The sequence below is a fragment of the Erythrolamprus reginae genome, chromosome 9, assembly GCF_031021105.1.
Source record: "Erythrolamprus reginae isolate rEryReg1 chromosome 9, rEryReg1.hap1, whole genome shotgun sequence".
Classification (NCBI taxonomy): domain Eukaryota; kingdom Metazoa; phylum Chordata; class Lepidosauria; order Squamata; family Dipsadidae; genus Erythrolamprus; species Erythrolamprus reginae.
In genome coordinates this window covers 52,881,909-52,906,365 of record NC_091958.1, presented here as the reverse complement: position 1 = coordinate 52,906,365, position 24,457 = coordinate 52,881,909, and the positions used below count along the sequence as shown (strand labels likewise).

Genomic DNA, 24,457 nt, shown 5'->3' with positions numbered 1-24,457 from the left:
TATATGTAGGTCTTGGCGTATTTCAACGAGGTCCCACTCGTCATCTTCAGGCTGGTGCTTTCAGCTTTGTGCTCGGGCAAACAAAGATATGTATATATGGAAATTGTAGAGATAAAAAATTAAAAACTTTACAAAAAAATTGGTTTAAACAAGGTTTTCCAATTGCCCCCATTAAAAATCAAATTGCCCCCCTGTAGGGTGTGGGTCTCTCGTTGGAAACCACTGGGTTCTACTATCATTACCTGCTTTAGAGGTGTTAAAGATTTTTATTAATATTGATTGTTTCTTCATTGCTTATTTGACCCCTATGCCAATCATTAAGTGGTGTATCTCATGATTCATGACAAATCAATCTTTTCTTTTATGTCCATTGAGAGCATCTGCACCAAAGACAAATTCCTTGGGTGTCCAATCACACTTGGCCAATAAAGAATTCTATTCTATTCTATTCTATTCTATTCTAAAAAAAGGCACCTGTGTGCAAATCTTCCCTTTGCCAAAGAATTGTTAGCAGTCCTGGCTAGAATTCAGCGGGTATACCGTCTGTGCCCGGGGTTTTATTATTTTTTTGTTTCATAATTGCCTTAATTAATTCTATTGATGTTATTTTGTCATTTAGCATACCCTGATCTTCCTTATTTTTTTTATTTTTATTTTCTAAGCTCTCGAATAGTTTATTTATTAGTTGTTCATTTACGTCATCTTTTTTATACAATTCCTCAAAGAAGGATTCAATTATTTGTTTTTTATCACTAATTGTTGTTTTTAAGACACCTGTATGATCATATATTTGCCTCTATGGTTTTATCTGCTTTTTGATGAGCGAATTTTGAGGCTAACCATCGCCTGGGTTTGTTTGCAAATTCAAAATGCTTTTCTTTGGCAATCCTTAATTTGTGTGAGAGTTCTTCTTGGGTTTGTAAGTTTATGTAGTGCTTTATAATATTCAGTTCTCCTAAAATTTCAGTGTTGTTTGGTTTGGTTTGTAGGGTTTTTTCAAGGTTCTGAAGTTTTATTTTTAGTGTAGATAGGTTGTTTTGTTTCTGTTTTTTCTTTTTACTTTGGTATGCAATATAAGCAGAGGCTCTTCTCAAGGCTCGGGGAAACAACATCAGGAAATGGTCTTTAACAAGAGAAGCGTGTGCATTGTCTTCTATGCTTTTGTATTGTTTTCAAAACTAATAAAAATTATTAAAAACAAAACAAAGCAAAGCGAGATAACGTGCAAATTTCTGGCCTCAGATGCAAATTCTGGCTCCCATCAACACAGTTGGTGTCCCTAACCTTGTAGAGGGCAGAAAGAAGGGGGGGAAATGGAGTCATTATATTTTAGCGGGATGGAAAAAACAAATGAAAAGTTTGCATAAAGCCCTAAGGAGATTGCAGGGCCTCTGCGAAATAGGAAGAAAATTGAATTTACCTATAACGCACTCAGAACGGCAATCCTAGAGTAATTTTGAGGTCCCCGCGCTCAACTCTAGCAAAACTTCCAATTCTCCTCTGCAGTAGGCCAACTGGCCTTCAACAGATCCCATTTAGAATAGCAGAGAGTTATTTATTGGCCAAGCCGATTGGAAACACAAGGAATTTGTCTCTGGGTACATAAAGCTCTCGGTGCTCATGCAAACTGCAAAGTGATATCATAGATCAGAAATCATACGGTGCGAACAACAAGCGGTAAATCATAAGAGACCAATAGAGAAGACAGTGGGAGAGATGAGAATAATAGCAATATAGCTTACTATGGGGCTGTATTTATATGCAGAAGCGTGTACTATGTACTATTTGCCTATTATTTATTTATTTATTTATTTATTTATTATTTGGATTTGTATGCCGCCCCTCTCCGAAGACTTATTATTATTATTATTATTATTATTATTATTATTATTATTACAATTATTATTGTTGTTGTTGTTGTTGTTGTTTGCCGCCCCTCTCCAAGGACTCGAAGCAGCTCACAACAGAATACAGTATCACAAATCCAATATGTTAAAAAAGCACATAAAACCCCCATTATTAAAACCATACAACACAGTCATACCATTCACAAATCTACCATAGTCTAGGGGTAACTCAGTTACCCCATGCATGGAGACACAGGTGGGTTTTAAGTAGCTTACGAAAGGCAAGGAGGTTGGGGGTGGTCCTAATCTCTGGGGGGGAGTTGATTCCAGAGAGCCAGGGCCGCCACAGAGAAGGCTCTGTCTACTATGACTGTATTTATTATATGTAGTAGAATGCACCATGTATGTAGTACACTCTACTATTTATATGTCGTACTACGTGGCTATATTTATATGCAGAAGTATGTACTATGTACTATTTTTTTTTTAATGGGGCAGTTCTAATCTCCGGGGGGAGTTGATTCCAGAGGGCAGGGGCCGCCACAGAGAAGGCTCTGTCTACTATGACTGTATTTATTATATGTAGTAGAATGCACCATGTATGTAGTACACTCTACTATTTATATGTCGTACTATGTGGCTATATTTATATGTAGAAGCATGTACTATGTACTGTTTGTAGTTTGGGAATTAAGCGGCAGGCTGGGCCCCTCGTCCTTTCGAATGCCTTTTTTGGTCACCGCGATTCGGGGAAGCAAGAATGAACCTGACGTGAATGCAACCCCTCGTTCTCTTCCGCTCTATTCCCATCTCGCCTTTCCCAACAGGAAAATCCTTAGCCAAGCAGGAAGTTGGCTGTGAAATCCCGCCGAGCTTCCTCTTCCTTTGGTTCAAACAGGAAGCCGCATTGTCCGAGTTTCAGCTGGGCCCAGCGGCTGGCCAAGAGACACCCCCCCCCCCTTGGTGGAAAGGATAGCCAGCCGAGCGTTTCCTTCCCTTCTTCTTCTTCAGACAAATAAAAGCTAAAAACCTGGTGGTATTATTAGATCTCCTGCCCCCCCTTCTCAATAAATATATCCTGCGGAAGCATGGCAGCGCGACGGAAGCTTTTAAACAAACATATCTTTATAATATCTTTATCTTAATATCTTTTAAAAATATCTTTACAATAACCTAAAGTTGTTGGCCGAGACGAGGAAGGACAAAGGACGGGAGGAGGATAAAAAACATTTATTCTCCCTCCTCCCCTCCCCTCTCTCTTTCCTTCTCTTTCTTTCTTTGTCCTTCCCTCCTTTTCTATCCTTCTTTCCTTTTCCTTCCCCCTACCTTTTCCATCCTTCCTTCCTATCTTTTCTCTCCTCTTTTTCCTTCCTTCTTCCTTCCTTCCCTCCTATCCTTTCCCTCCCTTTTCTCTCCTCCCTTTTTTCCTTCCTTCCTTCCCTCCCTATCTTTTCTCTCCTCTCTTTTTCCTTCCTTCCTATCCTTTCCCTCCTAATTCATTTTCTCTCCTCTCTCTTTTTCCTTCCTTCCTTCTTCCTTCCTTCCTATCATTTCACTCCTGATTCCTTTTCTCTCCCCTCCCTTTTTCCTTCCTTCCTTCCTTCTTTCCTTCCTTCCTTCCTATCCTTTCCCTCCCTTTTCTCTCCTCCCTTTTTTCCTTCCTTCCTTCCTTCCCTCCTTCCTATCTTTTCTCTCCTCTTTTTCCTTCTTCCTTCTTTCTCCTTCCTTCCTTCCTATCCTTTCCCTCCTAATTCCTTTTCTCTCCTCTCCTTCCTTTTCCTCCCTCTACCCTTTCCCTCCTACCTTTTCTCTCCTTTTCTTCCTCGTTTCCTCTCCTTGCTCTCACCCTCCACCCTTTCCCTACTACTTCCTCCCCTTCCTTCCTAGTTTATTATATGTATAGTATAGAGAGTAGTAATAGTAGTGTAAAGAAGTAAATATATTTTCCCACAACTTCCTACTGCTGCTGTGTTTCATTGAAGACTTTAACTCCATTTCTACTGGTCTGTGGCTGGCTGGCTGGACTGGTTTGCTGCTTGGGCACAAACTGGTTAATCTCTGCAAATGCAGCACTGATAGATTACTTAGAAACATAGAAACATAGAAGACTGACGGCAGAAAAAGACCTCCTGGTCCATCTAGTCTGCCCTTATACTATTTCCTGTATTTTATCTTAGGATGGATCTATGTTTATCCCAGGCATGTTTAAATTCAGTTACTGTGGATTTACCAACCACGTCTGCTGGGAGTTTGTTCCAAGGATCTACTACTCTTTCAGTGAAATAATATTTTCTCACGTTGCTTTTGATCTTTCCCCCAACTAACTTCAGATTGTGTCCCCTTGTTCTTGTGTTCACTTTCCTATTAAAAACACTTCCCTCCTGGACCTTATTTAACCCTTTAACATATTTAAATGTTTCGATCATGTCCCCCCTTTTCCTTCTGTCCTCCAGACTATACAGATTGAGTTCATGAAGTCTTTCCTGATACGTTTTATGCTTAAGACCTTCCACCATTCTTGTAGCCCGTCATTGGACCCGTTCAATTTTGTCAATCTCTTTTTGTAGGTGAGGTCTCCAGAACTGAACACAGTATTATTCCAAATGTGGTCTCACCAGCGCTCTATATAAGGGGATCACAATCTCCCTCTTCCTGCTTGTTATACCTCTAGCTATGCAGCCAAGCATCCTACTTGCTTTTCCTACCGCCCGACCGCACTGCTCACCCATTTGGAGACTGTCAGAAATCACTACCCCTAAATCCTTCTCTTCTGAAGTTTTTGCTAACACAGAACTGCCAATACAATACTCAGATTGAGGATTCCTTTTCCCCAAGTGCATTATTTTACATTTGGAAACATTAAACTGCAGTTTCCATTGCTTTGACCATTTATCTAGTAAAGCTAAATCATTTACCATATTACAGACCCCTCCAGGAATATCAACCCTATTGCACACTTTAGAGTCAGATTAGATTTTGCTAACACAGAACTGCCAATGCAATACTCAGATTGAGGATTCCCTTTCCCCAAGTGCATTATTTTACATTTGGAAACATTAAACTGCAGTTTCCATTGCTTTGACCGTTTATCTAGTAAAGCTAAATCATTTACCATATTACAGACCCCTCCAGGAATATCAACCCTGTTGCACACTTTAGATTACTTACATGGATGTCCTGTATTTAATGTCGTCCTTTTCAGCCAGCTGTTCACAGGTCAGGTTCATGTGCTCCTTCCAGAGGCCTTGGCATTTTCTGCAGGTTTCCTGGAAAAGAAGGCGGGGGGGGGGGGTGTTACCGTATTTCTCGGAGCATAAGACGCAGCTTTTTCCTCCCTAAAAGAGGCTGGGAATTCAGGTGTGTCTTATTCATTCATTCATTCATTCATTCATTCAATTTTACTCTAGGTCTTAAGCATAAAACGTATCAGGAAAGACTTCATGAACTCCATCTGTATAGTCTGGAGGACAGAAGGAAAAGGGGGGACATGATCGAAACATTTAAATATGTCAAAGGGTTAAATAAGGTCCAGGAGGGACAAGAACAAGGGGACACAATCTGAGGTTAGTTGGGGGAAAGATCAGAAGCAACGTGAGAAAATATTATTTGACTGAAAGAGTAGTAGATGCTTGGAACAAACTTCCAGCAGACGTTGTAGATAAATCCACAGTGACTGAATTTAAACATGCCTGGGATAAACATATATCCATCCTAAGATAAAATACAGAAAATAGTATAAGGGCAGACTAGGTGGACCATGAGGTCTTTTTCTGCCGTCAGACTTCTATGTTTCTATGTAGCTCCCCACCCACCTCAGCCCTAACTAGCTGTTTCAACTCCTACCCTCAAAACGTCGCTACGGAGCCCTGCACACCAACACAACTAGACACAAGGGCAGTTTTTCCCCTGAACGCCATCACTCTGCTAAACAAATAATTCCCTCCACACTGTCAAAACTATTTACTAAGTCGCACTACTATTACTACTAGTTTTTTTTCTCATCATTCCTGTCACCCATCTCCTCCCACATAGGACTGTAACTTGTTGCTTGTATCACGATTTTTATTAATATTGTTTATCCATCACTTATTTGACCCCTACGACAATCATTAAATGTTGTACCACATGATTCTTGACAAATCTATATTTTATTTTATGTCCACTGAGAGCATCTGCACCAAGACAAATTCCTTGTGTATCTAATCACACTTGGCCAATAAAGAATACTATTCTATTCTATTCTATTTTCTCCATTCTGTTCTATTTTCCCTATTCTATATATATTCTATTCTATTCTATTTTCCCTATTCTATATACTGTATATTCTATTCTATTCTACTCTACTTTCCCCATTCTATTCTATTTTCCCTATTCTATATATATTCTATTCTATTCTATTTTTCCTATTCTATATACTGTATATTCTATTCTATTCTATTCTACTCTACTTTCCCCATTCTATTCTATTTTCCCTATTCTATATATATTCTATTCTATTCTATTTTATTTTCCCTATTCTATATGCTGTATATTCTATTCTATTCTATTTTCTCCATTCTATTCTATTTTCCCTATTCTATATATATTCTATTCTATTCCATTCTATTTCCCTATTCTATATACTGTATATTCTATTCTATTCTATTCTACTCTACTTTCCCCATTCTATTCTATTTTCCCTATTCTATATATATAATTAATTAATAATAATAATAATAATAATAATAATAATAATAATAATAATTTATTGGATTTGTATGCCGCCCCTCTCCGTATATTCTATTCTATTTTCCCTATTCTATTGTATTCTATTCTATTTTTTGAGGAAGGCCAAGCCTCGGACTCTGATTTATTTCTGACATTAACGGGGAGCTGACTCCGTCATAGGGCGCCAGGGGTTCGAACCGCCAAACTGCCGACCTTTCGACCCACAAGCCCAGCGTCTTAGCCACTGAGCCACGGAAAAGAGCCCTCCAAACGGGTGGATTCATCCAGCAGCTAATATTGCCCCCTTGTGGCTCAGAGGAAGCCCAGGCGGGAGGCTGGATCCGATCCCACCCAAGACCAGGCTCAGTCTGCCTGTCAAGGGGATGAAAGGATGAAACAGGTTGTCAACAGCTGCGGAGCGGAGGAGGAAGGTTGCCAGGCCAACTTGAACGGCTCTGGGAAAGGATCAATGTTGACATGAGTGGCGAAGCTGTTGAGGCTGGAATGGTTTCCATCAGCAAACGATCCAGGAGGATTAGCCACAGCGCTCCTTGCAAGGCATCAAAGATATTTATGAAGCTCTGTGCAAGGGAAAGAGATGAGGCTGTGCATGGAACCCAAAGCCTCTGTCTGTCTGTCTGTCATCTCTCTCTATATATGTATTAATCCTCTATATCTATATATCTATTCATCCATCCTTCCTTCTACCTACCAATCTATCCATCCATCTATACACCCCTTTATCTATCTATCCATCATCTATCCCTCTCTCCACGTCTGTCCGTCCATCCATCCGTCCATCCATCCGTCCATCCATCCCTCATCTATCTATCTATCTATCTATCTATCTATCTATATATCTATCTATCTATCTATCTATCTATCTATCTATCTATCTATCTACCTACCTACCTACCTACCTACCTACCTACCTACAACATCTATCATCTATCTATCTATCTATCTATCTATCTATCTATCTATCTATCTATCTATCTAATCTGTCTATCAATCTATCAATCTATCAATCTATCTATCTATCTATCTATCTATCATCTATCTTTATCATCTATCTATCTATCTATCTATCTATCTATCTTTATCATCTATCTATCTATCTATCTATCTATCTTTATCATCTATCTATCTATCTATCTATCTAATCTATCTATCAATCTATCTTTATCATCTATCTATCTATCTATCTATCTATCTATCTACCTACCTACCTACCTACCTACAACATCTATCATCTATCTTTATCATCTATCTATCTATCTATCTATCTATCTTTATCATCTATCTATCTATCTATCTATCTATCATCTATCTATCTATCTATCTATATCATCTATCTATCTATCTATCTATCATCTATCTTTATCATCTATCTATCTATCTATCTATCTATCTATCTATCTATCTATCTATCTATCTAATCTATCTAATCTATCTATCAATCTATCAATCTATCAATCAATCTATCAATCTCTCAATCTATCAATCTATCTTCCATCCATCATCCATCTATCATCCATCTATCTATCCATCCACCTACCTACCTTCCCACCCATCCATCCAGCTAATGAAAAGAAGGACTAGGGGTGACATGATAGCAGTCTTCTAATATTTGGGGGGCTGACACAAAGAAGAGGGAGTCGAGCTATTTTCTCCAAAGCATCATAAAGCAGGACAAGAAGCAACGGGTGGAAACTAATCAGGGAAAGAAGTAACCTGAAATTAAGGAGAAATTTCCTGGCAGTGAGAGCAGTTAACCCGCGGGACAACTTGCCACCAGAAGTTGTGGCTGATCCAACACTGGAGGTTTTTAAGCAGAGACTGGACAGCTACTTGTCTGAAATGTTATAGGGTCTCCAGATCGAGCAGGGGGTTGGACTAGAAGACCTCCAAGGTCCCTTCCAACTCTGTTATTCTGTATTCTGTACTCCCCATTTCTCTTCTCTCAAAAACCCTCCAATAGATTTGCCTGTGCTCCACATTTCCCACCAAGAAAATCACTTAATCGGATTAAAAATGTCCCAAAGGAAAAACTAAACCACACCAGGATTGGTGCAGATCTTTTAAACTATGTTTTATTTTTGTTTTCTCTCGGGTGGGAACGAAGCGATGCCACAAAACAAACAAGACAGGAAGGTTTCAACACCCAGGGTGAATGTCCATGTTTATTTGCAGGGCTCTCGGTTATGACTCTGTTGCAGAAGTGTGGGTTGTGCAATGGAGATATTTACGGTCTCACAAGAGGGGTTGTGCAAGAGGAGGAGGAGGAGGAGGAAGAAGGAAGAAGAAGAGGAGGAGGAGGGGAGGAAGAGGAAGGTGGAGGAAGAGGGGAAGGAGAAGCGGAAGGAGAAGGAGGAAAGGAGAAGGAGGAGGAGAGGAAGAGGAAGGTGGAGGAAGAGGGGAAGGAGAAGCAGGAAGAAGGAGAAGAAAAGGAGAAGGAGAAGAAGAAGGAGAAGAAGGAGGAGGAGGAGAGGAAGAGGGGAAGGAGAAGGAGAAGGAGGAGAAGAAACATAGAAACATAGAAGACTGACGGCAGAAAAAGACCTCATGGTCCATCTAGTCTGCCCTTAAACTATTTCCTGTATTTTATCTTACAATGGATATATGTTTATCCCAGGCATGTTTAAATTCAGTGACTGTGGATTTACCAACCACGTCTGCTGGAAGTTTGTTCCAAGAAGAAGGAGAAGGAGAAGGAGGAGGAGAAGAAGAAGAAGAAGAACAACAACAACAACAACAAAAGGAAGGAAGGAAGGAAGGAAGGAAGGAAGGAAGGAAGGAAGGAAGGAAAGAAGGAAGTTTTCTGGGAATAAGTCTTTGCATTTATTATCTTTCATCACAAAAGATCAGAGTGTATGGTAATGTTATCCTCAACGTACACAGAGGGAAAGGAGATAGAAAGCTGCGCTCAGTTCAAGCCGGCGAACCACAACGGATGTGAAACCTGAGCTAACACCACTGTGGATTGCATATTAAGACACGGTTGCGATGTTAAATAACAGAGGGTTTTTTTTTGTTGTTTTTAAAGATGTCCATAAAATATCCTAGAATTTGACACAAGCCAAACCTGCAACTTAAGAGACAGCATGAAACATCTCATTTGAATGTCACAAAAGAAAAAAGAAAAAACCAGCCCCCAACCCCCCCCTCTATCCTATAGCCTAGCCATAAAGCACATTCAACAGACTATAAAATTAGAAACATAGTCTGCCCTTATACTATTTCCTGTATTTTATCTTAGGATGGATATAGGTTTATCCCAGGCGTGTTTAAATTCAGTGGATTGACCAACCACGTCTGCTGGAAGTTTGTTCCAAGCATCTACTCCTCTTTCAGTAAAACAATATTTTCTCACGTTGCTTCTGATTTTCCCCCCAACTAAGTTCAGATTGTGTCCCACTTTCCTACTAAAAACACTTCCCTCCTGAACCTTATTTAACCCTTTAACATATTTAAATGTTTTGATCGTGTCCCCCCTTTCCCTTCTGTCCTCCAGACTAGACAGATTGAGTTCATGAAGTCTTTCCTGATACGTTTTATGCTTAAGACCTTCCACCATTCTTGTAGCCCGTCTTTGGACCCGTTCAATTTTGTCAATATATTTTTGTAGGTGAGGTCTCCAGAACTGGACACAGTATTATTCCAAATGGGGTCCCACCAGCGCTCTATATAGCGGGATCACAATCTCCCTCTTCCTGCTTGCGATACCTCTAGCTCTGCAGCCAAGCATTCTACTTGTTTTCCCTACAACCTGACTGCTTTTAAATTAAACAATCACAAGCAATGTTTATGGATTCCAATCGGTCTTGTTGAAATCTTGGCCACTTTAAAAGAGGACTGGGGAACTTTTAAAAGTTTTAAAGTTACCAAGAAGTAGACTCCTAAGATCAAGGACACAAAAGAGCCTTGGAGAATTAAAACCCTCCTTAAATACATGCAATTTACTATGAATCAGTCTGAACTAATGAAGGTCACTGGAGCAGGAGGACAAATGCCAGCACCCAAAGCCCAAGATAAAGGCTATCTTGAAACCTTGCTCTATCTTGAAAGAGCAACAAAGATGATTAAGGGACTGGAGGCTCAAACATATGAAGAACGGTTGCAGGAACTGGACATGGCTAGTTTAATGAAAAGAAGGACCAGGGAAGACATGATAGCAGCCTTCCAATATCTCAAGGGTTGCCACAAAGAAGAGGGAGTCAACCTATTGTCCAAAGCACCTGAGGGTAGAACAAGAAGCAATGGGTGGAAACTAAACAAGGAGAGAAGCAACTTAGAACTAAGGAGAAATTTCCTGACAGTCAGAACAATCAATCCGTGGAATAACAACTACTTCAGGCAAATGGTTATCCAACATCTTCTTTCAAATCTCCAGTGTTGGGGTATTCACAACTTCTGGAGGCAAGCTGTATAGTCTGGAGGACAGAAGGGAAAGGAGGGACAGGATCGAAACATTGAAATATGTTAAAAAGGGTTAAATAAGGTTCAGGAGGGAAGTGTTTTTAATAGGAAAGTGAACACAAGAACAAGGGGACACAATCTGAAGTTAGTTGGGGGAAAGATCAGAAGCAGCGTGAGAAAATGTTACTTTACCAAAAGAGTAGTAGATGCTTGGGACAAACTCCCAGCAGACGTGGTTGGTCAATCCACAGGGACTGAATTTAAACATGCCTGGGATAAACCTATATCCGTCCTAAGATAAAATACAGGTCGAGGCAGAATCAGAAAACATTTCGCAGGAGAAGTTCCAAACTTTTTCAGAGGTTGGCTTCTCAGCCCTGAAATCTCAGTTGTTGACAACAACACCTGCCCAAGAGGAAGGTTAAAAACAACAACAGCAACAAAATACCCCGGAGAATAATTGCCCATTGTGGATATGACTGATTTGAAAAGTGACCTTGAAGAACGGGGCTGAGTTTAATTCTGTCCCGTCTGACCCAGCTGTGTCTTCTGAAAACACAGCCAGATGTTGGAGGGGAGTTTACTAAGCGTTTGCTCCTGAAGGACAAAAACAAGGAAGCTACATTCATCCTCACTTTTTTGAAGTCTTTTTAAAAAAAATTATTCTCTTTCAAGTTCTCCTTCCCTAAAATTTACTCTTTTCTTTTTTCTTCCATAAAATGTACAGTATTTACAATGAACACAGACCTTCCACCATTTCTGTAGCCCGTCTTTGGACCCGTTCAATTTGATCAATCTCTTTTTGTAGGCGAGGTCTCCAGAATTGAACTACTGCAACACTCTCTACATGGGTTTGGTTATGACCTATAAAGCCCTTCGTGGCATCGGACCAGAATATCTCCGGGACCGCCTTCTGCCACACGAATCCCAACGACCGATTAGGTCCCACAGAGTGGGCCTTCTCCGGGTCCCGTCGACTAAACAATGCCGTTTGGCGGGACCCAGGGGAAGAGCCTTCTCCGTGGCGGCCCCGACCCTCTGGAACCAGCTCCCCCCAGAGATTAGAACTGCCCCCACCCTCCTCGCCTTTCGTAAACTCCTTAAAACCCACCTTTGCTGTCAGGCAGGCGGGGATTGAAACATCTCCCTCGGGCCTATACAGTTTATGTATGGTATGCTTGTGTGTATGTTTGCTTTTAATAATGGGGCTTTTAGTGTTTCTTTTAAATTATTAGATTTGTTATATATTGTTTATTATTGCTGTGAGCCGCCCCGAGTCTACGGAGAGGAGCGGCATACAAATCTAATGAATAAATAAATAAATAAATGGGGCTACCTTTGAAAAGTGTTCGGAAACTTCAGATGGTGCAGAATGCGGCCGCGAGAGCAATCATGGGCTTTCCCAGATACGCCCATGTCTCGTCAACACTCCGCGGCCTGCACTGGCTGCCGATCAGTTTCCGGTCACAATTCAAAGTGTTGGTTATGACCTACAAAGCCCTTCATGGCATCGGACCAGATTATCTCTGGGACCGTCTTCTGCCGCACAAATCCCAGCGACCGATTAGGTCCCACAGAATTGGCCTTCTCCGGGTCCCGTCGACTAAACAATGTCATCTGGTGGGACCCAGGGGAAGAGCCTTCTCTGTGGCGGCCCCAGCCCTCTGGAATCAACTCCCCCCCGGAGATCAGGACTGCCCCCATCCTCCTTGCCTTTCGTAAACTCTTGAAAACTCACCTATGTCGCCAGGCATGGGGAAACTAATATACCCCTTATCTACTATAATGTATGTATGGTTTGTTTCAGTTGTATGATTATTTTTTACAGGGCTTTAAACTGTTTATTTTAAGCTATTGGATTTGTATATCGTGTATTGTCCTGTTGTGAGCCGCTCCGAGTCCTCGGAGAGGGGCAACATACAAATCTAATAAATTATTATTATTATTATTATTATTATTATTAATAATAATTATTTTTATTATTACTATTACTATTATTAATTATTTTTATTATTACTATTACTATTATTAATTATTTTTATTATTACTATTACTATTATTATTATTATTAATTGGACACAGTATTCCAAATGTGGTCTTGCCAGCGCTCTACACAGCGGGATCACAATCTCCCTTGATTAATTTCCATCCATTGCTTCCTGTTCCGCCTTCAGGGCCTTTGTAACATTCGTTTAATTTACGTGTGACTCAAAGCAACGGCTGTAGCATGGCGCCCTGAATAAAAAAAACTAACTGGATGAGTTCACCCACTATGCTTGAAGCCCTACATCATGGTCCGTCAATCATCACGGCTGAATTCACATGAGACCAACAATAATTATTTTTCCTTAAGGGAGGTAGGGAGAGATGATAGATGCCAAAATGATTGACGGGCCATCGTGTATGGCTTCGAGCAAGGTGTGAACTCAGCCGTATATACTGTAGAAAAGAAAAGGGTTCGCTTGCACATAAACGCTAGTTGTTCCCAACTCGAGGGGGCGGTGTTTCATCTGAAACAAAGCCAAAGAGCCAGCGCTATCCGAATACATCTCTGTGGTCATTTGGCCAGCATGATTAAACGCCAATGGCGCATGGAATGCTACCTTCCCACCAAACATAGAAGACTGACGGCAGAAAAAGACCTCATGGTCCATCTAGTCTGCCCTTATGCTATTTCCTGTATTTTATCTTACAATGGATATATGTTTATCCCAGGCATGTTTAAATTCAGTTACTGTGGATCTACCAACCACGTCTGCTGGAAGTTTGTTCCAAGGATCTACTACTCTTTCAGTGAAATAATATTTTCTCAAGTTGCTTTTGATCTTTCCCCCAACTAACTTCAGATTGTGTAAAGGTAATCTATATTTTTTTACTTGCATTTTTGAGATGCTTTGCAACTGCTCTTATCCATCCCAAAAATTACAACCGCATCTTTCTCTAAGATATTAACTTTGAGACCTCAGTAGAGTTTTGAAATTATTTTCCTGGTCATCTTTCCATAAAAGGCCAATGGGTGAATCCCAACCCGATGCTAAACCATCCGCTCAAAGGGGTTGTAAGTAACTTTTGAGCAGGTCGGTTGTAACTTCGAACAATCACTAAAGTGAGTTAGTGGAGGATTGATTGATTGATTGATTGGTTGGTTGGTTGATTGATTTGATTTGTATGCCGCCCCCTCTCCGGAAACTCGGGGCGGCTAACAGCAATAATAAAACATTGTACAATAATAATCCAATATTAAAAATGATTAAAAACCCATTAATATAAAAAACCAAACATACATACAGACATACCATGCATAAAATTGTAAAGGCCTAGGGGGAAAGAGCATCTCAATTTCTGTGGACGAGTGTATCTGAAATAACTCAATTATACCTGTACTGCTTTTAAAGAAAGATGAAAGAAGAACAAAACGCACAGGTATAGGAGGCTAAAACATATAAATAACAGTTGCAGGAACTGGGCATGGCTGTTTTAATGAAAAGAAGGACCAGGGGAGACATAATAGCAGCCTTCCAATATCTCAGGGGTTGCCCCAAAGAAGGAGTCAAGCTATTCTCCAAAGCACCTGAGGGTAGAACAAGAAGCAATGGGTGGAAACTAAACAAGGAGAGAAGCAACTTAGAACTAAGGAGAAATTTCCTGACAGTTAGAATAATTAACCAGTGGAACAGCCTGCCTCCAGAAGTTGTGAATGCCCCAACACTGGAAGTTTTAAAGTAGATATTGGATAACTATCTGTCTGAAGTGGTGTAGGGTTTCTTGGCTAAGCAGGGGGTTGGACTGGAAGACCTCCAAGACCCCTGCCAACTCTGTTGTTGTTGTTGTTGTCAATAATAATAATAATAATAATAATAATAATAATAATAATACTGGAACTTGTGCCGGAACTACCATTTACCAGTGGCAAAGATCGGTTGGGATCATAAGCCCGAAAAAGTGGTTGAAAATGAGCAAGCAAAACTACTGTGGGACTTCCGACTTCAGACTGACCGAATTCTGAAGCATAACACACCAGACATTGTGATTGTGGAGAAAAAAAAAGTATGGATCATCGACATCGCAATTCCAGGAGACAGCAGAATTGAGGAGAAGCAGCTAGAGAAATTAGTGAAATACGAAGATCTAATAATCGAGCTGCAACGACTCTGGCATAAGCCGTGAAAGTGGTCCCAGTGGTACTTGGTACGCTGGGCGCAGTGCCAAAGGATCTCAGCGGACATTTGAAAACCATCGGAATTGACAAAATCTCCACCTGTCAATTGCAAAAGGCCGCTTTACTGGGATCGGCAGACATAATTCGCCGCTACATCACGCAGTCCTAGGTGCTTGGGAAGCGCCCAACTGGTGATGAAATACGAAATCCAGCAGTGATCTCATTTGCTGTGTTGTATTGACATAATAATAATAATAATAATAATAATAATAATAATAATAATGATAATAATGATAATAATGATACTAATGATACTAATGCTAATGCTAATAATAATAATGATAATGATAATGATGATGATGCTCCAGGTTGGTTTGGCAAGAATCGGTAACACAAGTTTTCAAAATCTAGGGTTTTGGAACCTCCTGCTGGCCATCCCTGGCCTTTACAACCACTGCAAACAGCTAAAAAATGCAGTTTTGCCTCCAGCGGGCCATGTGTCTCCTGAAACTCAAAAAAACTACATTTGGAAAGGAAACAGTTCTAATCCCCCTCCCTTCCTACTTTCATCCCTGCAGGAAAAACAGTTACAACGTCTGAGAAGACAGGATTTGCACGCAGCCTCCTGACTCCTCTTCAAAAATTACCCAACTTTTCATTTTTTGCATGTGACGAAGGGGAACTTGTGTAAGGCGCAAAACGGAACATGGTTACTGAGGTTTGAACCAAATCTAGGTTTTGCCCACTTTTCTCCTGTTCTCCATCTACCTTTGGTGCCTGGGCATCCCCAATACTGACCCCCTCGGATAGGGTCCGCAACTTGGGCGTCCTCCTCGATCCACAGCTGACTTTAGAACACCATCTTTCGGCTGTGGCGAGGGGGGCGTTTGCCCAGGTTCGCCTGGTGCACCAGTTCGTTCATTCATTCATTCATTCATTCATTCATTCATTCATTTGATTTGTATGCCGCCCCTCTCCGAGGACTCGGGGCGGCTCACAACAGAAACGCAAAATACAAATCCAATGATTAAAAAAAGCAGAACAGTTTAAAAAGCCCTTGATTAAAAACATTCGTTATTATTATTATTATTATTATTATTATTATTATTATTATTAATTAGATTTGTATGCTGCCCCTTTCCGTAGACTCGGGGCGGCTCACAACACAAAAAAACAGTTCATGACAAATCTAATAATTTACAATTTAAAATATTTTTTAAAAACCCATTATTAAGCAGACATGCATACAAGCATACCATACATAAATTGTATAGGCCCAGGGGAGATATCTCAGTTCCCCCATGCCTGACGACAAAGGTGGGTTTTAAGGAGTTTACGAAAGGCAAGGAGGGTAGGGGCAGTTTTAATCTCTGGGGGGAGCTGGTTCCAGAGAGTTGGGGCCGCCACAGAGAAGGCTCTTCCCCTGGGGCCCGCCAACCGACATTGTTTAGTTGATGGGACCCGGAGAAGGCCCACTCTGTGGGACCTAGCCGGTTGCTGGGATTCGTGCAGCAGAAGGCGGTCTCGGAGATATTCTGGTCCGATGCCATGAAGGGCTTTAAAGGTCATGCCACCCAAACAAACTATACATAAAACAGAGCGGCCAAGGGGAATCAATTTCCCCTTGCTTGGCGGCAAAGGTGGGTTTTTAGGAGTTTGCGAAAGGCAAGGAGGGTGGGGGCGGTCCTGATCACTGAGGGGAGTTAATTCCAGAGGGCTGGGGCCGCCACAGAGAAGGCTCTTCCCCTGGGTCCTGCCAGACAGCATTGTTTTGTCAACGGGACCCGGAGAAGGCCAACTCTGTGGGACCTAATCGGTCGCTGGGATTCGTGCGGCAGAAGGCGGTCCCGAAGGTATTCTGGTTCGATGCGGCCCTATTTAGACAGGGAGTTGCTCCTGCCCTCATCACCTTGAGGCTCAATTACTGCAATGCTCTCTACATGGAGCTACCTTTGAAGAGTGTTTGGAAACTGCAAATTGTGCAGAACGCAACCGCGTACACTGCCATGGGATTGGACAGACATGTACATATCTCTCCAACACTCCGCAGACTGCAATTGGCTACCAATCGGTTTCCGGATGCAATTCAAAGTGTTGGTTATGATCTATAAAGCCCTACATGGCATCGGGCCAGAATACCTCCGGGACCGCCTTCTGACGCATGTATCCCAGCGACCGATCAGGTCCCACAGAGTCTGGGGCAGTGCGAATCTCCAGGAGGAGCTGGTTCCAGAGGACCGGGCCCCCCACAGAGAAGGCTCTTCCCCTAGGTCCCGCCAAGCGACATTGTCTAGTTGACAGGACCTGGAGAAGGCCGACTCCGTGGGACCTGACCAGACGCTGGGATTTTGCAGTATCCTTTCCCTGGAGTGGGGAAGGAATGGGCATTTAGAAGTATCCTTCCCCCTGCCACGTACACCAAGCCACACCCACTGAACCGGTAGTAAACAAATTGCGCCAAAGCCTCTCGATCCATCAAGCAACACCAATATTTAAGAAGACCTGCTAAAGATGGGCGAGAGCTCCCTTGAGGTCCTGCAGGAACAATGGCGTCCTCCAACATAGCTTCCGTGAGAAGGCTCTTCTCCGTAGCCATCTGTTCCAGATGTGAACCCAAAAGAATTTGCGGAAACAGGGACCAGCAACAGACAGGCCTCCATCTCAGACCACAAGAGGGGTTTTTTTTAAAGATCAAACATCCAGATTTTTAATTGGTGAAGGGACCCCCCGCGCAGGAAATGATAACCAGAGGACCCTGTAGATATATTGCTTGGGGTCCACAGCATCAAACCGCCCAGCTGGGTTCAGCTTAAGAGTTCTGTAATTTTAACGACTGCGGCTTGTTAGCTGTGATTTATGGCTCCGTGGGGCATGTAACTTATGTGAACTTATTAATCCAGTCTTAGTTATAACCGTAAGCAGCTGCTGAGCGCCACAATCAGGGTTGTAATAGGGGCCACGTCAGCTGGGGTTGTTTCTGAAAGATACCCAAATGTTGCCTTACAATCGGTGCAGGACCAACGGATCTACTTGCATCTTCAAGCTCAAAGTCCTTGGTAACACCAATTTTTCCCCCCAACCAACCAACCAACCAACCAACCAACTCTGTCCTCTTCAAAGGAGGATGTTTATATCTTTTGGTTGACATGATGGAGACTTGGTGGTCTCTGAGCTTCGGTGTTTTCTTGCAGACTTTTCACGAACCAACTAGCTAATATCATCAGTGCTAGAAGGGAGAGGGGTTTTTAGGAGATCATTTTATTCTTCCTCCTCCTCCTCCTCTTCCCTCTCCTCTTCTTCTTCCTCTTCCTCCTCTTCCCTCTCCTCTTCTTCTTCCTCTTCTTCCTCCTCCTCCTCTCCTTCCTTCTCCTCTTCTTCCTCTTCCTCCTCTTCTCCCTCCTCCTCTCTCATCTTCTTCTTCCTCCTTTTCTTCTTCCTCTTCCTCTTCTTCTTTCTCCTCTTCTTCCTCCTCCTCCTATTATTATTATTATTATTATTATTATTATTATAATTATTATTATTATTATTATCTCTCCCACTGGTGGATCTTCTTAGTTACAAAGGAGACTCTCTCTCTCTCTCTCACACACACACGCACACACACACCCCACTTAAAGAGTTAAAACTCTTTAAGTGCAAAGGAAGCGTCATGGGATTTCAAGTCCTCCCCAGCTATCACTTCCTCCTTCTTTCTCCACAATGTTAAGAGAAATAAAGTCTCTTTCCTTCCCCCTCTGAAGAAATGAGGTTAAGCAAGAACAGCTGGGACTTATTCTGTGACCAAATTTGGAAACAAGTGACAAAGGGCTGTCCAAGATCCCTTGCAAGAAATGACTGGGGCCCTCAACTTCGGCCTTGACCCTTCTGGCTGTGGAAGGTCAGAATGCAGCTGGACAATGCCCACAAATAGACCCTGCTATCCGGGAGTAACTCTGGAGGCAGATTGACAACCCCGTTAGCTGTCAGGGAGCTGATGGTGGCTGAAGTTCCTCCTTTTCTCTACCACACAATGCTAGGACAAGGGGCACCTCCCTACAGCTCACAGGTGAGAAAGTGAGGACAAATCAAGAGAAGTATTTCTTCATTTCATTCATTTTTATTTCATTTATTGGATTTATATGCCGCCCCTCTCCGAAAACTCGGGGCGGCTAACAACAGTCATAAACAATATACAGTAAAAATCCAATACTAAAAACTAACTTAAAACCCCCTAATGTATAAAACCAACATACGTACAAACATACCATACATACAGAGGGTCCTTGGTTGATGGGATTCACTCCCAGAAGAGGTCGTGACAGCTATCAGCCTGGAGACCTTCAAGGCAGGATGAGACAGATTCATGGATACCAAGTGTATCGGTGGTTACATGTGCCGCCTCTATGTTGGTTGAGGCAGGCAGGGTTCCCTTGGGTCCCATTTGTTGGGGGTCAAGGGAAAGGGAGGGTCTTGCCTTCTCTTTCTGCTCAAGATCCCCATGGACAATTGTGGGGCCACTGTGGGACACAGAATACTGGACTCGATGGGCTTTGGCCCGATTCAGCAGGGCTCTTCTTATGCTCTTATGATTCCCTGTGCTGGGACCAACCAGAGCTAACTGGTTTTGTAACGGAACTGGAAAATTTTAATGTTATAATGGAACTGGAAAAGGTGCAAAAAAGGGCAACAAGGATGGTCAAGGAAATGGAGCCCCTCCCTTATGATACCAGGTTGCAACGCCTTGGTCTCTTCAGCCTTGAAAGACGGTGTTGAAGGGGTGACTTGATCGAAGGGTATAAAATCAGGCATGGGATAGAAAAGGTGGACAGAGAAAAATTGGAATAAATTCTTTTCTCTATCACACAATGCTATGACGAGGGGGCCCTCCCTAAAACTCATAGGTGAGAAAGTGAGGACAGATCAAGGGAAATATTTCTTCACCCAGCGGGTCCTTGATTGATGGAACTCCCTTTCAGAAGAGGTTGTGACAGCTGACAGCCTGGAGAGCTTCAAGGCAGGATGAGACAGATTCATGGATGCCAAGTGTATCGGTGGTGATTGAAACCGATGTCCAAGTGCCGCCTCTATGTTGATTGAGGCAGGCAGGGTTCCCTTGGGTACCGTTTGTTGGGGGTCAAGGGAAAGGGAGGGTCTTGCTTTCCCTTTCTGCTCAAGATCCCCATGGACAATTGGTGGGCCACTGTGGGCCACAGAATGCTGGATTTAATGGGCTTTGGCCCGATTCAGCAGGGCTCTTCTTATGTTCAGCCTTGAAAGACGGCGTTGAAGAGGTGACTTGATCGAAGTGTATAAAATCATGCATGAGATAGAAAAGGTGGATAGAGAAAAATCCTTTTCTCTATCACACAGGTGAGAAAGTGGGGACAAATATGATTGTCCCAAAGTCACCCAGATGTCTTTCATCCTTTTAATACTAAAACTCACCATCTCCTGGTCATTGACCCAAAGTTACCCAGCTGACTTTCAGGCCTAAGAGAGGACATGGGATTTTAGCTTAGAGTTTTTAACTATTAGATTTGTATACATATTGTTATTGTATTTTGTGAGCCAAACCCGAGTCCTCGGAGAAGAGCGGCATACAAGTCTAATAAATAAGAATAAAAATAAATAACTCACACATCTCCTAGTGCAGTGTTTCCCAACCTTGGCAACTTGCAGACATCTGGACTTCAACTCCCAGAAGTCCCCAGCACTTCTGGGAGTTGAAGTCCAAATATCTTCAAGTTGCCAAAGTTGGGAAACACTGTCCTAGTGACTGGCTCAAAGTCACCCAGGTGGCATCCATGCTGAAATGGGGGATTCTGGGAGTTGAAGTCCAGTCATCTTAAAGCAGCCAAGATTGAGAAAGACCGGTTTATAATACAGGGATACCTCATCTTACAAACGCCTCGTCATACAAACTTTTCAAGATACAAACCCGGGGTTTAAGATTTTTTTGCCTCTTCTTACAAACTATTTTCACCTTACAAACCCCCGGCTGCCGCTGGGATGCCCCACCTCTGGACTTCCGTTGCCAGCAAAGCACCTGTTTTTGCACTGCTGGGATTCCCCTGAGGCTCCCCTCCATGGGAAACCCCACCTCCGGACTTCCGTGTTTTTGTGATGCTGCAGGGGAATCCCAGCAGGGGAATCCAGCAGCGCAAAAATGGGCACTTCTCTGGCAACGGAATCTCCCTGCTGGGATTCCCCTGCAGCATTGCAAAAACGCAGAAGTCCGGAGGTGGGGTTTCCCATGGAGGGGAGCCTCAGGGGAATCCCAGCAGTGCAAAAACGGGCGCTTCGGCTGGCAAAAGGGGTGAATTTGGGCCTTGCACGCATTAATCACTTTTTCATTGATTCCTATGGGAAACATTGTTTCGTCTTACAAACTTTTCACCTTAAGAACCTCGTCCCGGAACCAATTAAGTTTGTAAGACAAGGTATCACTGTATATGGTCTCCCCAAATCAGTGGCTGAGACATTCCCAGGGCGGTGGGGGGAGGGAGGGGGAGGACGGTGGGGGAGAAGCCCCCAAAGCAGCATTCAACTTTGATTGGCCTACAAACAACCCCCCCCCCCCAAATAACAGCATCTCTAGGTCACTGACCCTCTAACCTTTTGCCCAGAAATGAAAAGACCACCAAGCCAAGATTTCACCCTATCTGGACATGAGCCCTTCCCCACCCAAAGAAGCTCAGCCGCTGTCCAAACTCAGGCCTTTTGTGCATTTAAGAAGTCACGGAAGGTCAACCACAGCTTCCTGCTTGAACCCAGCCCTGGAAAAGGGGGAAAAAACACCCGCTCAGCTGGAAAGACAGACAGCGAACTGGGCTTGCCTCTTATGGATATATTTCCCAACTTGATCGGCACCAGAGCCGAATCATCTTCTTGCTGGATGGCTATATATGGAAGGAAGAAGAAGGCAGGAACTACACACACACAGATACACACACACCCTTGCAAAAGTTTCACTTCCTAAATCTGCCTGATCTATTTTTAATTCCGGTTTTTTTAAATTAAAAAAAATCCTGTTTTTGGAAGGTATGGGATAGCGCCAGCCACCACTAATAATGCTAAAGTTTGGAGAGAGGGAAAGAATATTATGTATGTATGTATGTTTGTATTCATGCATGCACGCAAGAAAGAATGAAAGAAAGACAGAATGTAAGAAAGATAGAAAGAAAGACAGAATGAAAGAAAGAAAAAGAGAAAGAAAGAGAAATAAAGAAAGACAGAATGAAAGAAAGAAAAAGCGAAAGAAAGAGAAAGAAAGAAAGAAAGAAAGAAAGAGGGAAGGAGGGAGGAAGGACGGGAGAGAAAGAAAGAAAGATAGAAAGAAAGAATGAAAGAAATAAAGATAGAAAGAAAGACAGAACAAAAGAAAGAAAAAGAGAAAGAAAGAGAAAGAAAGAAAGAAAGAAAGAGGGAAGGAGGGAGAAAGGATGGAAGAGAAAGAAAGAAAGAAAGAAAGAAAGAGGAAGGAAGGAGAGAGAGAAAGAAAAAGGAAAGAAGGAGAGAGAAAAAGAGGCAGGAAGGAAGAGAGAAAGAAAAAGGAAGGAGAGAGAGAAAAAAGACAGACGGACAGAAAGAAAGAAAGAAAGAGAGAAGGAGGGAGGGAGAGAAAGAAAGAAAGAAAGAAAGAAAGAAAGAAAAAGGAAGGAAAGAGAGACAGAGAAAGAAAGAAAAAGGAAAGGAGAAAGAGAGAGAAAAAGAGGAAGGAAGGAAGGAAGAAAGAGAAAGGAAGGAGAGAGAGAGAGAAAAGACAGACAGACAGACAGAAAGAAAGAAAGAAAGAAAGAAAGAAGGAAAGAAAAGGAGGGATGGGTGCAGAGAGTTATCTAGAAACGCTCGTAAGCAGAGGCGTTTGTGGGTAGAGGTATCACTCCTCAAAGACTTCCAGAGGCAAAATGTTCCCAGTGAATTCATTTATTCTAACTACCAGGGAGGCAGGAGGCGTTTCTTGGACTATATCTCCCACGTGTTCACCTCCTGCCAAGGAAGCTGGCGTCTTTCGAAGCCGGCCGTCTTGTCGAATCGGAGCCAGATTTGGCCAACCCGAACACGGCTTGCCTGCCTGACAATATACAGGGTCTATTTGCAGGAAAATTAGGATTTATTTATCCTTGCCGATTTCACGTGGACGGCAAGCCACCTAACTCGGCGGAAACACCAGCCTTAAGCCTGGTCAGGAAACACACACACACGAAAAAACACAACTTCTGCCTCTTTTTCTTCTTTTGTTTCCTCTTTGGTTTAGGGGGAGAAAAATATATATGCTGTCCTTTTAAGGTAGAAAAATGCCTGGCCCATCTGGGGGAGGAGAGCAGCAGAGAAGAGCCCAGGCAGGGAGAAAACTTCCTTTTTCCCCTGCGGCTTTGGCAAAGGCTCAATGGAGCGTGTTCTCCTCTTCGGAAGGGGAATTCCACATCAGCAAGTAGAGGGGGGGGGGGAGGAGAAAAGGGTGTGTATGTGTGTGTGTTTAAGAGGCAGAGCTTTGCAAAATCAAGACAAGAAAAGAACAACGGCTGCCAACCTGCCTTCCATTGAGGACTGGTATACTGCATGAGTCAAAAAGGGGGCTGTGAAAATATTTACTGATCCCTCGCATCCTGGACACAAACTGTTTCAACTCCTACCCTCAAAATGTCGCTGCAGAGCACTGCACACCAAGGCAACTAGACACAAGAACGGATTTTTCCCAAACGCCATCACTCTGCTAAAAAATAATTCCCTCGACACTGTCGGACTTTTTACTAAAGTCTGCAGTACTGTTACTACTAGTTTTTTTCCTCATCATTCCTATCACCCTTTTCCTCCCACTTAGGACTGTATGACTGTAACTTGTTGCTTGTATCCTAAGATTTTTATTAATATTGATTGTTTCCTGATTGCTTATTTGGCCCCTGGGACAATCATAAAGTGTTGGACCTCATGATTCTCGACAAATGTATGCTTTCTTTAATGTACACTGAGAGCATCTGCACCAAAGACAAATTCCTTGGGTGTCCAATCACACTTGGCCAATAAAGAATTCTAATTCTCCGAAGGAAAAGACTAGGAGACCTCCAAGGTCCCTTCCAACTCGGCTGTTATTCTATTCTATTCTATTCTATTCTATTCTATTCATTCATTCATTCATTCATTCATTCATTCATTCATTCATTCATTCATTCATTCATTGGATTTGTATGCCGCCCCTCTCCGGAGACTGACTATCTATCTATCTATCTATCTATCTATCTATCTATCTATCTATCTATCTATCTATCTATCTATCTATCTATCTATCTATCTATCTATCTATCTATCTATCTATCTATTGGATTTGTATGCCGCCCCTCTCCGG

At 42.4% G+C, this 24,457-nt stretch overlaps 1 protein-coding gene across 3 annotated transcripts in view; it reads right to left on the bottom strand.

Moving 5' to 3' along the window:
- Positions 1-24,457, bottom strand: part of RNF216 (ring finger protein 216) — a 75,678-nt gene that overhangs the window by 23,444 nt on the left and 27,777 nt on the right. For all 3 annotated transcript variants that reach the window (XM_070761298.1, XM_070761300.1, XM_070761299.1), the window contains exon 14: positions 5,016-5,113. In XM_070761298.1, coding sequence (XP_070617399.1) covers positions 5,016-5,113 — 98 coding nt within the window. The remainder of the gene's footprint in view (positions 1-5,015; positions 5,114-24,457) is intronic.